This window comes from Pseudonaja textilis, chromosome 2 (genome assembly GCF_049901715.1).
Source record: "Pseudonaja textilis isolate UNSWEBS1 chromosome 2, rPseTex1.2, whole genome shotgun sequence".
Taxonomy (NCBI): Eukaryota; Metazoa; Chordata; class Lepidosauria; order Squamata; family Elapidae; genus Pseudonaja; species Pseudonaja textilis.
Window position 1 is genome coordinate 165,721,293 of NC_141991.1, and position 18,467 is coordinate 165,739,759.

General features: G+C 37.7%; 1 protein-coding gene across 1 annotated transcript in view; it reads right to left on the reverse strand.

Moving 5' to 3' along the window:
- Positions 1–465: 465 nt before the first annotated feature.
- Positions 466–18,467, reverse strand: part of ZCCHC7 (zinc finger CCHC-type containing 7) — a 132,446-nt gene continuing 114,444 nt past the window's right edge. The window contains exons 7-9 of the mRNA XM_026712626.2: positions 13,103–13,198; positions 5,953–6,070; positions 466–1,956 (exon numbers count right to left, since the gene is read on the reverse strand). Of these exons, the coding sequence (XP_026568411.1) occupies positions 1,502–1,956; positions 5,953–6,070; positions 13,103–13,198 (669 nt within the window). The 3' untranslated portion in view covers positions 466–1,501. The remainder of the gene's footprint in view (positions 1,957–5,952; positions 6,071–13,102; positions 13,199–18,467) is intronic.

An 18,467-nucleotide genomic window follows, 5' to 3' on the forward strand; every position in this document is an offset into this window, starting at 1 on the left:
CCTTGCAAAAGAGAACATTTATATTAATATTCCTGCAGGAGCGTCTTTCTTTTGTAAATTTCCTATGGTGTACTTATAACCACAACTTTGTTTACATACCAAGTCCTATTAACTCTAGACTATAGCATGGATAGGTTACTCATTAGATGTTCCAGGCAATAGTACTAAGGATGTAGGAGATGATCAAGTTGAGTCCAAGACTGGGATCAAGCTTGTAATTGGTTTCGAGTCTCTTCAAGCCCACGAGAGATCTAAGTCCAGCCCCATTCTCATCTACTGCCAATTTGCCTTCATGTGCAGTAGTTCAGATTCTTGTAGTGAGCTCGCATGGATTAAATTTGTAGATATTTGAACAATCTTGGACCCTGGTTTCTTGTGCCTGACAAAGATGGTATATGTTTTATTATTATCATATCTTGATTACTTGTTATTTTAACTTGCTAAAAAAAAAAACCAGACTCAGTATAAAAACAACATTTTAATGTTTAATAATCAACCCTTATGTAAAATGCATCTTTTACATAGAAATTAACAAGAGTGAAAAAAGCAGCACGTTTTGGAAGCTGAAGTCTCACTGGAGATCACATGAAATTGACAGTATTAAAGAAAGAAGAAGGAACACTTGATTTTGAAAAAGAAAAAAAAGTGAGCTTCAAAATGGTTACTTTCCCTTTAGGTATTGCAATGTTTTTCAGACATAAATTTTGAACTGCAATTCAAAGTACAAAAATACCACATTGTAACAAAATGAGTTATAAAATCATTTATTTCTCAGAAACATGAAAAAGCTGTACGTCATTATCTACTTTAAAAATTGGACTTCAATGCAGCTTACACTTTCTCACTTGAACAAAGACTGACCTGGCCTGTCAAATCAAATTACAGTGCTAAGTCCTTGGCAAATTTGAGGATAATCCTATCTAAGAATGTGGCATAAGATGGCCACATCCTGAAACACTCTGCTGAGAAAATAAAATTAGGAAGCAAATAATATTTCTCCTACAACATCCTTCCCTGTTTCTTAAATCCATTCCACACATTTTTCAAAACAAATCAGCAGAGGAAACATGATACCGCTACGCCTTCCTAAGGCCTGTAAATGCAAATCACTTATTAAACTTCCTCTTTTTGTCTCTTCTTTTAAGCAGGTGAAATGGTTACCTCCATCTGTTCTTGTATCCATACCTGGGGCACCTGTCAATTTGTCTACTTTTCCTTCAAAATGTGCGTGCAAATAAACTGTATGCATTAAGCAGAAGTATTTTGAGACACAGATTTACAAAGAGTGTATACAACTGAGGAACCTTTTTTAAAAAAATTGCTTTCATCTTGTCACTCCCTACCCCTTTCCTCTATAGTCCATCTAATGCAGGAATTATAAAAACATTTATCAAATAATGTACCTCTAATGCATAAATAACATTACAAACCAAGATGCTCTCCTTGTGGAATGGTTACCGAGACACACTCTGTGCTGTGACAGAAGGAATAAAGTTCCACCTCAGATAAAGCTGGCTTTCGGTGTCGTTTTCTTTTTCTTCTGTTTGATAAGAAATAAACTTTCATCCCTGGTATTGTTTGTGTGGCTCCTCTTCTTTTTCTTTCTCTTCTGCCTTTTTGCTGACTGCATAGAAACTCGGTGATTTTCAGTTTTGCCATCTGCCAAAAAGCCAACACTTTGATGATGAGGAGTTTTCCTTCTGCACCTCTTATGTGCATTCACGTGGCCACCTCTAGGAAAGCATTCTTCTATCATATAGTTGTTCTGAACTTCCTTCTTACGCTTCCTTTCTTTGACTAGATCTGCCTGAGACTTTTTCCTTAGGTTCTTATGATTTCCTCTCTTGCCATGTTCCTTCCAAACTTCCCTCTTTTTCTTATGTTTGTGCTCTTCCCGATCATAATCTGTATGTGGTCTTTTTGGAAACTTTGTTAGAAGGCCAGCTTCCTGAAGTTCTGCAAAATAAAAACACTTGATGATACTTCTCTTAAATACTGAACATTATACTTGTTACTCCCTAATTAGAAAAATCGATATATATCCTGTTTGCAATAAAATAAAGATAATAAAATAAACTCTTGCATATCTATCAATTTTAGAGGTAATTTCTAAAAAACACACCGAGAAGCACAGTGATAATGGATCAAGCCAGCTAAAATGGATGTAATACCCATGGGAATACCAGTTCGTAACATCTAGTGGACACCAAGATGGGAGCCATTTTGCTAAATCTATATGTTTAATCTCAGTGTGTGAAACCTCAAATCAAATATCCGATACCAAAATTGGATAAATCTTCCAATAAAGTAATTAGAAATTAGAATATCTTTGAAATCAAGTGATTCTTGATAAAATACAAACGCCTATTTTAAGCAAAAAGTTGAACAAATTTAACTTTATTTTGGAAAGTCATGTGAGACAATCCTGAGAGGAGACTAACCTACAAGAGCCTCGGTGGCGCAGTGGTTAGAGTGCAGTACTGCAGGCTACCTCTGCTGACAGCCGGCTGCCTGCAATTTGGCAGATCGAATCTCACCAGGCTCAAGGTTGACTCAGTCTTTCATCCTTCTGAGGTGGGTAAAATGAGGGCCCAAATTGTTGGGGGCAATATGCTGACTCTGTAAACCGCTTGGAGAGCATTATAAAGTGGTACTGCTATTACTACAAATAAGCTAAAAATTTCCTTTTTGCAGATTCACTGCAAATTCTTGACTTATTGAGGAGTTCAAGGAGATGAAGCAGGACATACCAGTAAATACTGCTGGAAGAAGACCCATCACAAGTCTGATTGGATGATGTAACTGACCAGATGGTATTTGAATCTACATAGTTGTGAATCAAATAGTAGAAAGGAGATATTTTGCTGTCTTGATTGCATTTGCCAAATGCTACCTAGCAGCTCTTTTTAAAGTATCTCATTTCCTATTGGGGAAAGATAAACCACATCTGAAGGGCCTCTATGACGAGGAAAGTTAGGCTTCATTTTGGAAAGGGGAGAGCATATAGAATATACATTCATCTCTCTTAGCATCTTTGTCCTTGATGGGCACAATCACCACAGAAAGCAACAGTTCCCAGTATAACAATACTCTGTATAACAATTGTATAGATATATTGAACCAAAGCTTTAATAAATAAAGCTGTCCTTGCTGATGATACCCCAGCATTCAAAAGCTGATAGTCATATATTTGGGCCTTGAGTCATACATGCAATGTGAGAACCTCTCACTCAGTCCCTAGAAGAACAGATTCAGATTGACACTCTCTGAGACAGAGAGTAATGAACCAAGTTGTCTTCTCCCATTCAAAGGTAGTTCACAATCTGGAGGTTTTGTGACTGGAAAGCCTTTGCATTATTTTTATCTCCAACCCACCATTTGTGGACATTCTTGGATTGGGCAGTCGCTTGTATGCTAGTTATCTCCTCTTTCCATTGTGGTAATTCATTCACCTTGGATCTGCTCTTGAAGAAATTTTGGAATCAATAGCTGATGAAGATACATATAACCTGATACACCTAGGTGACCCTGCTTCTTCAAGAGCTGAGCTGGTTGCGAGTTTGCTTCCAGATGCAATTCAAGATGCTGGATGCTGTCATTAAGGTCCTAAATAGCTCTACTCTAAGGGACTGTCTTCACTTGTATTCATCTGCCTGTCCACTCAACCCAACCATGATCAAATCAACTCAGCCATATGATCTATTCTTACAAGATTGCCACTGGAAGGGTGATTTTCTGATAGCTATCATTATATTTTGGAAATCCTACCGTGATTTGGTCAGCTCTAATTCTAATGTCAATCTATGTTTTGGTACATTTGGGAGGGGGTTGGGGGAATTCCTCTTGAACCTTAATGTTCAAGTTTTTATTTTATGAGATTGTTAGCCATCTAGAACATAGAGATCAGATATTACACACATGAAGTATTGTTCTTTTTAGAGAAGAGATTACACAAACTATAAAGAACTAGAGTTTCCAGTTTGGTCTTCTGATATTCTGGAAGTGCTGAGCGCTTGTAGCAAAAATCAGGTTGATGTTTGTTTATTTGTTTACATTTTTAAAGGGCCTATGGTGGATTCCAAAGGTAGAAATAAGGACAGAAATTAATCAGAGGCAACATATTCTCATACCAGCTTTTTTTTAAATTGTGCCATTAGACCTTGACTAAATTTTGGCTAAAGGTCACTAAATTTTGGCATGATTGCGGGTTATTAGGGGGGGCTGCAGATAGTAGTACTGGGGACCACATGAAGCCTTCTGGGAAAGGTTACCCATCCTAGATTAAGTTAAAAGAGGCAGTAAACATGATAGTAACCTGAAATTTTTTAAAATAAAAGCAAAATCACTAAATCTATATGTACACTGCTCAAAAAAATAAAGGGAACACTTAAACAACACAATGTAACTCCAAGTCAATCACACTTCTGTGAAAGCAAACTGTCCACTTAGGTAGCAACACCGATTGACAATCAATTTCACATGCTGTTGTGCAAATGGAATAGACAACAGGTGGAAAGCATAGGCAGTTAGCAAGACATCCCCAATAAAGGAGTGGTTCTGCAGGTGGTAACCACAGACCACTTCTCAGTTCCTATGCTTTCCGGCTGATGGTTTGGTCACTTTTGAATGCTGGCAGTGCTTTCACTCTAGTGGTAGCATGAGACGGAGTCTACAACCCACACAAGTGGCTCAGGTAGTGCAGCTCATCCAGGATGGCACATCAATGCGAGCTGTGGTAAGAAGGTTTGCTGTGTCTGTCAGTGTAGTGTCCAGAGCATGGAGGTGCTACCAGGAGACAGGCCAGTACATCAGGAGACGTGGAGGAGGCCGTAGGAGGGCAACAACCCAGCATCAGGACCGCTACCTCCGATTTTGTGCAAGGAGGGACAGGAGGAGCACTGCCAGAGCCCTGCAAAATGACCTCCAGCAGGCCACAAATGTGCATGTGGCTGCTCAAACGGTCAGAAGCAGACTCTATGAAGGTGGTATGAGGGCCCGACGTCCACAGGTGGGTGTTGGGCTTACAGCCCAACACCGTGCAGGACATTTGGCATTTGCCAGAGAACACCAAGATTGGCAAAATCGCCACTGGCGCCCTGTGCTCTTCACAGATGAAAGCAGGTGCACACTGAGCACATGTGACAGACGTGATAGGGCCTGGAGATGCTGAGGAGAACGGTCTGCTGCCTGCCACATCCTCCAGCATGACCGGTTTGGCAGTGGGTCAGTAATGGTGTGGGGGGGCATTTCTTTAGGGGGCTGAACAGCCCTCCATGTGCTTGCCAGAGGTCGCCTGACTGCCATTAGGTACTGAGATGAGATCCTCAGACCCCTTGTGAGACCATATGTTGGTGTGGTTGGCCCTGGGTTCCTCCTAATGCACGACAATGCAAGATCTCATGTGGCTAGAGTGTGTCAGCGGTTCCTGCAAGACGAAGGCATTGATGCTATGGACTGGCCCACCCGTTCGCCAGACCTGAATCCAATTGAGCACATCTGGGACATCACATCTCGCTCCATCCACCAACCTCACGTTGCACCACAGACAGTCCAGGAGTTGGGGGATGCTTTAGTCCAGGTGTGGGAGGAGATCCCTCAGGAGACCATCTGCCACCTCCTCAGGAGCATGCCCAGGCGTTGTAAGGAGGTCATACAGGCACGTGGAGGCCACACACACTACTGAGCCTCATTTTGACTTCTTTTAAGGACATTACATCAAAGTTGGATCAGCCTGTAGTGTTTTTTCCCACTTTAATTTTGAGTGTAACTCCAAATCCAGACCTCCATGGGTTGCTAAATTTGATTTCCATTGATAATTTCTGTGTGATTTTGTTGTCAGCTCACTCAACTATGTAAGGAACAAAGTATTTTAATAAGAATATTTCATTCATTCAGATCTAGGATGTCTTATTTTTGTGTTCCCTTTATTTTTTTGAGCAGTGTATATCATACCTTGCACTTTTTTCTTTGCTCTCTGAAGACTCCTCTTGTTGTCATATTCATTGTCATAGTAATAGATAAAGGGGAAAGTAGGAAATGTCCCTCCAAACATTCGCTTCTCTGAGCATTCCTGCAAATCATATTTTAATATTATTGTCATACTCTGGTTAATGCAAATACAAAAGAAAGAAATTAGCTTTTCAATTGGTAGTAAAGCAATCTGTTTTCTCTAATAATGCATACTGAACCTGCTGGTTTATCCCCCCAAAAGTGGGGCAAGATAACATAGAACATCATAGAGCCTCGGTGGTGCAGTGGTTAGTGTGCTATATGGCAGGCCACTTCTGCTAACTATCGGCTGCCTGCATTTTGGCAGTTCAAATCTCACCAGGTTCAAGGTTGACTCAACTTTCCATCCTTCCGAGGTTGGTAAAATGAGGACCCAGATGGTTGGGGGAAATAGGCTGACTCTATAAAACTGCTTAGAGAGGGCTGTAAAGCACTGTAAAGTGGTATATAAGTCTAAGTGCTATTGCTGTTGCAAATTTACAGTGCACAAAATATCACTACAAATTTAAGGTGCAAGCTGATGAACATAGTTACAGATTAAACTAGTTTCATTTTGCCTTATAAATTCACATAGTCCTGAAGTTACAACTATCCCTTTAGCGAATAACCAAAGTTAAAATGGCACTGAAAACAGTTACTTATGTCCAATCCTCACACTTACATATACCGCGGCATCCCTACAGACCTGTGTTCAAAATTTGGTTGCTTAGCAACTGGCATGTTTACAACAGTTGCAGCATCGCCACTTGCAACCTTCCCAGATGCTACTTACAAGTAAAGGTGATGCGGCAGCTGGATTTAATGACTCTGTGATTCATTTAACAGCAGTGATTCACTTAATCACAATGGCACAAAAGATCACAATACTGAGTGTGAGTCACTTGACAACTGCCTTGCCTAGCAATGGAAATTCTGGTTCCAATTATGATCTTAAGTTGAGAATTACCTGTATTGATTCATTGGAAAGCTTCAAAACAAAATCAGCCATATGTCAAATCTGAGCTGCATTTCACTTGGGTCTATAATGAATAGCCAAAAGTTCTCCCTTACTTCCCCTATAGCATCATCAGTAGAGATATTGTGCTTCCTTTAGGACCCTTAACAGTAAGTTCAAGACTGTCTTTTGGTACTGTATAGCAACAAAATTCCTAAACTATCTTTCTTGCCTATGAGAAAAATGTTCAAACCTGGAACAAGTTGAAAGGAGAGAGGTACTTCTTTCTATGATCTTATGTTAATTTCAACTTGAACAGACCAAAAGAAATCTCTCCAAACCACATCTTATTCTATCTACAGCTGTTGCTGCTGTCTCAAATTTGGTAAGATATTCCACCTCTAATTCTGGAGTCTTCTAAGCTCCAGAATTCAAATATCCAGGATGAAAGTAAGAACTCACTTTAATTAAGAAATCCAGGCATCTTACTTACTTACTTACTTACTTTATTACTTACTTACTTTATTTATTTTTTATTTTATTAATTTTATATGCAGTTCAACTCACTGTACTCTGGTAGCATTATCTTTCATCTAAAGATCACAATTTTAGAGCAGCAGATAGAAAAGTCACAATGAACAAAAACCTTTGCTTTTGTAGGAAATAATGGTTTAATCACATTGGAGCATTATTTATTTATTTAACAATATTTGCACATCACTGTAATCACAAGGATTCTGGGCAGTGCAAGAAACCAAAACTAAAATGTTATGAAATATTCTTTTAATCCAACAAATAATTGGACGATAATCATATTATTGGCCTTGTAAGAATAAGAGGGTCTTTCTAAATGAATGAAAAGTTAGGGTCCGCTACAAAACACTCCAGTATTTGGAAGCTATTTCTGAAAAGGCCTGTTGTTTTGTCCTGGCCCACGAACTCTGGGGTGGGGGTGGGGGGGTGGAATGGAGATGATAATAGGCCTTTTTTGGTTGACTGTACTAGATGGGCAGAAACTTTTTTGGGGGTATCATGGTCACAAAATCTATGCTAGTGGCTCAATAAGGCTTCCTAAAGAATAACTAGACTGAATTGGGCCCAGAAACCTACTGATAACCTATCATAATGCTTAGTAATCTAAGTACTGTATAGATGTCCTGCAATAGTCTGGTAAATGACCATTACATTCTGGATCAGTTACAAATTCTGAGTCATCTTCAAAAGTAGCCCAACACACAAAGTTACTGCAGGGCATAAATTATTGTTGCCAACAGGTAGGCTAGTCCAGATAGGGAGGAAATTGACATATCAGTCAGAATAGGGTGAAGGATCCTACTAATGTTTCAAAGAACCCGGAGTTCAGGAAAGTCTCAAATCATGGCACAGTTCTATTTGGGGAATCACAATTCTATCAATAGTCAGACTGGCTTATTCAATTATACGGTATTAATAAACTTCAATTCCACTTTAGTAGATATAATCTAATGTTATTTCTACTCATATCAGGCAATCAATCAGAAAACAATACCCTAAAATGAAGGAACAATCAAGGAGAAAACCACAACCCAGCCAATTCTGGCAAAACAAGCTATTGTATATAAACAGGGAACAAACTTCACACTCAGTAGCACTGATGATGTTACCGTACCTTACAAGCAAACAGCCATGCTCAGAGAACACCAAGCTCAGAGAGCATCACAATTCAACCCTGAGCTCCTTATATTTTTCTCTATTGCAGTGGTTCTCAACCTGTGGGTTGCGACCCCTTTGGGGGTCGAACGACCCTTTCACAGGGGTCACCTAAGATCATCGGAAAACACATATTTTCGACAATCTTAGGAACTGAGCCATAATTTTATGGTTGGGGGTCACCACAACATGAGGAACTGTATTAAAGGGTCGCGGCATTAGGAAGGTTGAAAACCACTGCTCTATTGGATTTTGTGTTTCTCTTTTTATATCCTTATAGCTTCCATACCTGACGGTATTTCAAGATTTCTGTAGCATTTTCAGTCAGCTTGTCTCTCTCTTTCTTGCAGAGAGAGAGAGAGACAGAGAGACGGGGAGAGAGAGAGAGAGAGAGAGACCAAGAGAGGGGGAGCAGTCATCTATCATACACATGCTGATGACATCTCATTCTAAACCAACAAATAACTTTTCCCAATTAATAACTTTGATTTGAAACAACTGGTTATTTAATGTAAGTGAAAAGATCACCTGCCAATTTGTACGCAATGTATCTTGAATAAAACTTTGTTCTGAAACTTCTAAAGTATATGGAATTTCTTGCCTGAAGTGCAACTCTCTGCATACCACACATGACTAGGTGCAGCTTTCCCTAAATCCCCTCTATGCCTGAAACCAATATAGTGAATTCTAAGAGAAATATTGAGGTCACCCAGAACAAAAGAAGGTAGGAGGGAGGGATGAGTGAACTCATAGATAACTACTAAAAAAAAACACTTCAGTTACAGATAAGTAATCAGTTCTTCACTGTGGTCTCTGTGATCATACACTCATGGGTGAATAGCTGGTCTATTATCTAGAGGGGCTTAGTGCTCATAAGGTACAATACAAAGGACTGCAGCTCTAAAAGCTACATCCTTTTGAGAATGAAAATCCAGGTGGGAATGCTAGATACAGATAGGAAGTTGTCCTACATCCTTATGACAGGGGAATCTAATGATGAAAAGATGCAGATGGAATCCTTGCTCTTGCAAAGTGACCCCAGATCAGAAGAGGACACTTTTGGTTGCTGATCTTATAACAAAATCTGATGGCTGCAACCATCGATTTTCAAAAAATCCACAACATCTGGGATGGACTCCCCAAATGCTAAAAACATATACTGATCTCAGTGAAAGTGAAAAGCAAACGAAGAACAAAGGGAATGACTTCTGAGTTACTATCTGAAAAAGGGGTATGCAGTTATGTCCTGATCGCAAAAGAACACAGGCCCAAAATTTTCGGCGAGACATTTTTATAAGGTCAAGAAGATTCTGAGTGAGCTCTGCTTAGACCCAGGCATGTGAATCATCATGATAAAGAATAGTTTCAGGGAAGAAATAAAGATCTCTCAGTGATTTTCCATTTACTTCCAACACTGCTTTCTAGTGATTTCATGCATAGCTATTAAATGAGGATAAATAAACTTTGATTGCTGTGGAGTGTACACTCCAAAGTTTCTGGAGATGCTATAAAGACAGATATTCCAAGAAAATGGCCTTTCCCTTAGTAGCTTGACAGTAAAACCCCAGTGGATAAAAAAAAAGTAGAGTCCTCTAAAAATAGCCACTCCTACTTGTTTTAACATGGATCCATTGAATAATAATCTGAATAGTGTATGACATGCACTTCCCAGACCTGTCTCTTCTAAATCAACTGCCACTACTGCCACATGCTTTGTATTTTTAAATACTCTGGAGATGTTCCTTAGCACCACAGGTAAAACACACAGGATAGAAATCTCAGGCTCTTATCAACACACCTGAGAAAAGTTGTATCTGACTGACAGTTTGGAATGTGAATGCTAGGCAGTGGACAAACTCTCTGCTTCATTTTGTTCTTTTGGGGTCCTGCAATGTGCAGATGTGGGCCCAAATGTGACTAGTAAGATTTAACTAACATTGGGATGAGTCCTCTGGTTTAGATTCTTGTATGAACACATTTTAGAGGAAAAAGATTCTCAGCATCATTCACTCGATTGCCAATCCTGTAGGTTGCTTTTCAGCTCCCACTTTCCCAAAACAATATAGGTTAATAGCTTGTTCTTTGCTTCTACTGATGCTAATAGTTGCAGATTCCTAAACTAACATATTCATTATGTTTTACAGACTGGCCATTGACTGCAATAAAGAATATGACTGAATGACTGAATGAAAATGGATGGATGGATGGATGAATGAATGAATGAATGAATGGATGGATAGATGGACAGACAGACGTATTAATTCCTGAGGATTGTGACAATGTCTATAACGCAAGCTGCAATGTCTTCATAGTTTCTCATTCCTGATATTCAAAGAAGAATTGAAAAATGCAAGATCTGTTCCTGCTATGAAGCTGCTGAAAACTGTGATCTGTTTAGAGACTTGTACATCTGTTTGGAGACCTGTTCTTGCTTCAGAACACAGTATAAGGCAGATATCTACCGACCATTGAATCCAAATGATTTAATTAATATACAACTGTTCTTAAGGATAATTCCAGTTCATTATAATGAATACTATCCGGTCACTAAACAACCACTCTTAACTATTGACCTTTTCTTAATCAAACCCTTCACTGCATTTATTAACAAACAAATGTATTGGTTAGTACCATTTTGACATGCCTACGGATTCTTAATTCTCTTTTATAACAGGTTGGTGAAAGTTAAAATTGTGATTTGATATCTTTGAGAAATGACAAGTTCTTGTAAAATCTCAATGAAGTCAATGAAATGTTAACATGTTCCATTAGGTCAAAATAATTCCAACTATTTCTAGAAAGAATTATAGAACAAGGAATTCTGTACAGATCATATGTAGTATTTTTAAATATAAATCCAAATAAATTCCAGGAAATTTTAAACAACACACCCATTTTTAAACTATGTTAGGAGACTATGCTATTTTTAAAGCAATCAATGGGCTGTGTTTTATAACGTACAGGATATTTATCCTAATAAATGTCTCCCATTTGCTATTTTATTTTTACTTCCCCGATAAAATTTTGTTGATATTCCCAACCACCGCTGTGTTCAAAAGCTCTATTTAACATTCTGATAATCCATTGAAGACCTCCAGTTCTATGCCATTAAAACAGTCTTCCTGACTTTCTCCAAACACAGATTGTTGGGGGCAATATGTTGACGTTGTAAATCTCCCAGAAAGTGCTGTAAAGAACTATGTGGAGGTATATAAGTGCTACTGCTATATCTAACATAACTTTCTCCTCCTTTTCTCCCACAACAGCCACCCTGTGAGGTGGGTTGGACTGAGAGAGACTGTCTGGCCCAAGATCACCCAGCCAGCTTTCATGGCTAAGATGGGACTAGAATTCAGTCTCCCAATTTCTAGTCTGGTACCTTCATCACTAGACCAAACTGACTCTAGTATAGTGTGTATGTATACTGTAGGTGCATTTGTGCACTCAAACAAACCCCATGTGTTAAGTATTTTCAGAAAAGATCTCTGTATGTGGTCAGTAGGCACTGAAAATGATTTTGTAGTTCTTAATCAATGAAATGTACATCTATTGCTGTTGAAATATACTGTAGATGAGAAAAACCGGTATTCTCCAATATTTAATGGCCTTTCAATATTTGTTATGATAAAGTTATTTATTTATAGCAGTTCTAGCCAACATCTTTGTGCGGTATAAAGTGCAATTTTTTATGTTTTGGATTTAAACTGCATGGACATTTTAAAAACACTGATGTGAATCCCGATATTATTGATTCAGCTATTTTCTTATAACAGTTATTTAAAACTGTCTACTTCAACACTACATCCAACTTTATATGTTTTTTTATGTCATCATTCTGCTAAACGACTAATTCCCACAACACTGTCAACTTATTAACTAAGACTGTATTACTATTATTCCTCTACTACTAGATTATAATAACACTTCCTAGTACCTATCTCTTCCCACTTATGACTATAACCTGTTGCTTGTATCTTTACAATTTGTATTGTTTTATTTGTTTCCTAGTATGATTTGGTTGCTTATTAGAACCTATGACTATCATGAAATGTATCTTATGATTCTTGATGAATGTATTTTTTCCCTTATGTACACTGAGAGCATATGCACCAAAGATAAATTTCTTGTGTATCCAATCACACTTGGCCAATAAAGAATTCTATTCTATTCTATTCTATTCTATTCTATTCTATTCTATTCTATTCTATTCTATTCTATTCTATTCTATTCTATTCTACAACTGTCTACTTCAACACTATATCCAACTTTATATGTTTTGGGCTTAAATTACATGAAGGATGATTGGGAATACATACATCTAGTTTTTTCTTAGATCATTTGCAGAATTTTTTAATAAGTATGTGGTATGCAATTTGTTATATAGAAATTGAAGAACAAATATGGATCTTATCAGAAAGCAAAGTAACCCAGCAAATATGTATTGTTTATTCAGAACATTAAGAGACTTACAAATCCATAGTGGCCTTTCTTTCCACAGTTGTAACAGTATGCTGAAGAAGGTTGCACAGAATAAGAGTCAGTTGTCTTGAGTGGTCCTGGTCTAGTCTGAAACAAAAAAATTGGCAGCAATGAAACTTAGTAAAATCCAATTAAAATGAACTAAATTAAAACAATACAGTTTCACCATCCAATCAATAGCAGTGGAATTACACTGGGGAAAAATACATTGAAGTTATATTATACATTAACTTAAAAGTGAAAGCAGAATTTCTGGGAGGAATGTGGGATAAAATATATGTATGGATCTAAAGATAGATAGCATATAAACACAAACATGATATCCAATATGACCATCATAGGAGTACAAATTAACTTAGTGACAGAAGCTGAAATGTTGTTTTAATATACATACATAGACCTATATATACTGTATCTAGCAATAGCACTTAGACTTATTATATATTACTTCACAGTGCTTTACAGCCCTCTCTAAGTGGTTTACAATGTCACTATATTGCCCCCAACAATCTGGGTCCTCATTTACTGACTTCAGAAGGGTGGAAGGCTGAGCCAACTTTGAACTGGTGAGAATCGAACAGCTGGCTTTGGCAGAATTAGCTACAATACTTCATTCTAACCACTGAGACACCACAGGTCTTATATCTGTATCTCTCTATATGTCTATATACATACAGACATGCATACAGACACACAGACAGACAGACATATCCACATATATACATGCACGCATACATACACACATAGAAATATAGCAAAATATGAGAAAAATAGAGAGCTAGTTTGGTCTAGTGGTTAAGGCACCATGCTAGAAACCAGGAGATTGTATGTTCTATTATCCCCTTAGACATGAAAGGGGTGACTTTAGCCAGTCACTTTCTCTTAGCCCAGCTTACTTCACAGGGCTGTGGTTGTGGGGAAAACAGGATGAGGAAGGAATATCAGATATTTTACTGCCTTGGTTATTTATAAGAATAACAAAGATTGGATAAAAACAATCTAAAAACCATACAGAACCATAGTATAACATTTGAGTGTAAAAATGTATTCCTCTTAGTTTCTGATTTTATAAATTGCCATAAGCCCAAAGTATGATATTACAAGGCTCCAGCTCCTGGTGATCAAGCCGCATTGCATGGACATCTAAGGCACAACTGCTGTCAATGTTTGTTTTCATTTTGTGGGGAGAAAAGTTTCCATTGGTCAGGATTTTCTAAAATTTCTTCAATAGAGAGCAAATATCAATTCAAAATATATGCGGAATGAGAATTTCTGACTGTCTCAAAAACAATATCCAGATTTCAGCAATTACACAAAATTGAAAACTCATTGACAAATGGTTGTAAATGGTTGATTTTTTTTAAGGCCTGGGCCAGAATATTCTACATAACAAAGGCCTCTACCCATCTCACCATCTGGCCTGGGAAGATTGCATCAGCCAGCACTCAGTTGAAGCCATGTGGTCCAGACAAAGTCTACAAAGTTAGCTAAGACTCCCCCACCCCTGAGAGTCTGACAGCCAATGGGATAATTTCTTACACAGGAACAGGAAACACTAAGGTGGGGCCCAACAGAGGATATATAATTAAGGGTCTCTTAGCATCTTGCCCTTCTTTCCCTTCACCCAACATCTTGAAGCATGTGATTGTCCTTTTCACTTTGGAGCTCCAAGTCATGTGGTCCTGTCCACCATTAAGCCATCTTTTCAAACAGCCTCCATGTTTCCAGGGTCTTTTTCCCCACTTGGAACTGAACCCAGAAGGATGTTTCTTCCAACAAAGGGGTCAAGACTCTGCAAAGTTTGAGAATTCCTGCTCCAAGTATCTAAATTTAGATTTAAGGCACAGATGAATTCTTGCCTTTATCTCCTTCAGATGTGGCAAGGAAGACCACTTCTAGCAATTTGGGAAACCTGACGGTCAAGAAGAAGAGCACTACCTACAGATAGGTTGAATTTTGTAGCATAAAAAGTCTTTTTAAAAACATCTTCATTAAAACACATTTTCACTGCACAATAGAAACTGAAGAAAGAAAATCTGAGTTTAGCTAACATTGCTTAAAACAAGTAGACAAAATTAAATCACTACAGTATTTTATATATCTCAAGGAGGAACAGAATTGCTGGCTTATCCTGGTGCTCTTACACAATCCTTGAAATGAATGGATAGAAAAATGTGAAAACTATAGGTAGACAGATTAATACCACTTTTATCTTGAATTTTTTAAATGTTAACTAAGGACTATATCCAAGTATGAATACATCCTAAAAATAATTTCAATCATACAATTAAAAACCTATTGTTTAATATCCATTTCTTAACAATTAATGTTAAGATGTGTGGAATCTTTCTGTTTCTGAATGTAATAATCACCATATTTGAACTATCTGAATAGACTTTCAGAGTTGCTTATTATAATTAACTGATAACAATGACTGGTGAAAATCACTTCCACCAAATATTAGTTTGGCACCCAGTAGTGCAGAATATACATGAGAACAAAAAGATTTTATGAGAACATTATGAAAAGTAGCTTTTTTCCATTTCAAATCTCACAAAATTCCTCAAGGAGTTTTGAGGCTGCAAGAAGGATGTTTTTTTATGACCTCAAAAAATGTCTGTCGGACACTTCCTTTTGTTTATGTAATTGAAAAGGTCAGATTTAAGGAGACAAATTGAGTACTTGCCATTCAGTTTAACTATGCATTACCCCCCTACAGCTGTCCAAAAGTCTAAAGAGGAAAAAGAACCTCATAATATGTTGTCAAGCTCACTATATTCTAATTATTTCAGGTTTTAAAAAGCATTTAAGGTTTCCGATCCAATAGGTAGAAAATGATAGCAGCAGCTCTGCTATGGGATTTTTTTTTTTTTGTTAAAAACATTTAAATAATCTATATTTTGTAGAGTGATATTTTGAAGATTACTTCACTATCAATATATAGAAGTAATAACCCAGTAGATAGCATTACCTATAAAAGGTCCATCCCATCTGCTATTCTTCCTGAAAGCTTTTCATGCACCAGTAAACTCAGTAAATATCAGAAGATAAAGCATAAGCCAACCACGCCACGGATTTACTCCTAATGTCTCCTCAAAGTGCAGCCCCGATGCAACGATTACAAATGATTTTCTTCTAATGTCATTTTACATAACCCTTTTTTCTGCATGAGTAGTTAGTGCAGAATGAGTGAATGAATGAATGAATGCCATTAAAACAGTTAATCATTATCTGGGACACTGGCCTTCCTCCCTTCTCTGCAAGGAATCTCCATGACAAAGGCCAAGAGATCAAAATGCCAGGGCTGCCTTGCTGGCCTATTTCTAACAGTAATTTTTTATGCAAATGGCCCTGCTGGGCAGCTCCCTTGGTGACCTTGAGATGCCCTTATCTTAAACTGACTTTGATCCAATAAGGCCTTCTTTTTATGAAGCTCATTACCAGATATGTATCTGACTTAAATTTCACTAATTAAAAGATATTATTTATTCGCGGGTTCCTCACCCCCCCCCCATACTATCTTACAGCCCCCCTACTATCTTACAGCTACATATGCAGACAAAGGGGAGGAATTATAGTACGCTGTAAAATGGACAATTTCTTTTTTTCAAATTTCAGTTGAGAGAAATCAATCTGTGGTCTTATTTATCTTATTTGCACTCTGCTTTCACTCTGGATTCCTAAATATTATTTAGATATTCCCATTAAATATTTCTTTTAACTATTTAAATATCTATTTTGGTACAGCAGTGCTGGAGTTCCATGTACCCCTAAAGTATTCATTGAAAGAACACAATTTTGATTACTTTTTTTAAAAAAATATGCTACATTGCCTTGCACAACACAAGGATCAGTGAGTTTGCTTTGTGAAGTTTTCAGTATCCCCGCTGTTTCCAGCTTCCAAAAACTCCTAACTTACTGCCCTACAATATATATTGCAATATTACAAGATAGGCATACACTTTTTAAAATATAAATTCCTAAAACTCACTCCAAAAGTTATCCCACCACACAGGTATAAATGCAGTTCTACTCACTATGCTATCTTCAGTTCTTCAAAAAGTATTAAGAACAGTCCCCTACCCTACCCCACCCAGGGTCTTCCTAGAGTTTTGTCATTGACCCTTATGCAAACCTTGACAGTGAGCTCTAGTCCTGCCTTAGGCATGAAAGCCGGGTTGGATGAGCACTCTTTGTCAGTCAATTCCTGTCACCATCAATGGATCGGACACTTGTTGATTAAAAAAGATAGCACTTGCACTTGTGGAAAAACACTAGGAAGACCTGGGGATGGAGGGAGGAGACTGTTCTTCGGGTTTATGACAATTCGCCATGGCCAACTCATCACAGCCAACTTGCTGAATGACAAAAGTTACATTAATATCAAAGAAATGGTGGCACAGAATCATTAAAGAAAGGATGCAAAATGAGGGATAGAATGAAGTGTGAATGACAAAAATTAAAATATTTTTTTTATTATTTTAAATAATTAAATTGAATTGTTACATTGTCCTGCAGTGAGTTAGCGAGCAGTGAGTTGGCTGTAGCAAGTTGTCCGGTGGTGAGTTGGCCATGGTGAGTTGGCCACAGCTAGTTGGCTGCACCTACAGAAACTCCAAACTGAGTAAGAAAATTAAACATAGCCAAACTCTTGCAAGACCACAAATCTTACAAGAATTAAATATTATATGATGGTACTCTTCTCTTTCTTCTCCTAAAAAAGTGGCTAATCTCTGTTACAGAGTACTAGCATTACTTACTAATATGCTTGGGAAATTTTGAAAGGTCCATGTGTTTTATAAGTCAGCTGAGATGCAAAATATGAAGTCAATACTGTATTAGATTGTCCAATCTAAAGATAAGCGATTAAAAACTATAATCTTGACTGTCCTCCTTCAGTTGAATTCTGCAAAAAACAAAGCTCATATGTAAGAGGTTTGTTGACCTGAGCAACAAGAACTGCAATCATCTTAATGTACTAAAGCAGTGGTCCTCAACCTGTAGTCTGTGGACCCCTGGGGGGCCGCAATGTCGTCATAGGAGGTCTGCGAAGGCTTGAGGAAATGTTATGATCTTGAGTTAAGTCTTGGTGGTCCATGGTCGGTGGCCACAAAAGATATTTAAAGGGAGTCGGTGGTAAAAAAAAAAATTGAGAACCATTGTACTAAAGAATTATCTTGGAAAACATAAGAACAGTGGTAGAAACTCAAGACCCCTAGAACCAGACAGGATTAATTTTCTCTATTCCGGGGCTAGATAATTTTTTAAAATTTCTCTAGAGAAGAGCACCTGAAAAAATTACCCAGCCAGGAAAATCCATTACAAGAATAATAGTATTTAAACAATGCAGGGAAAA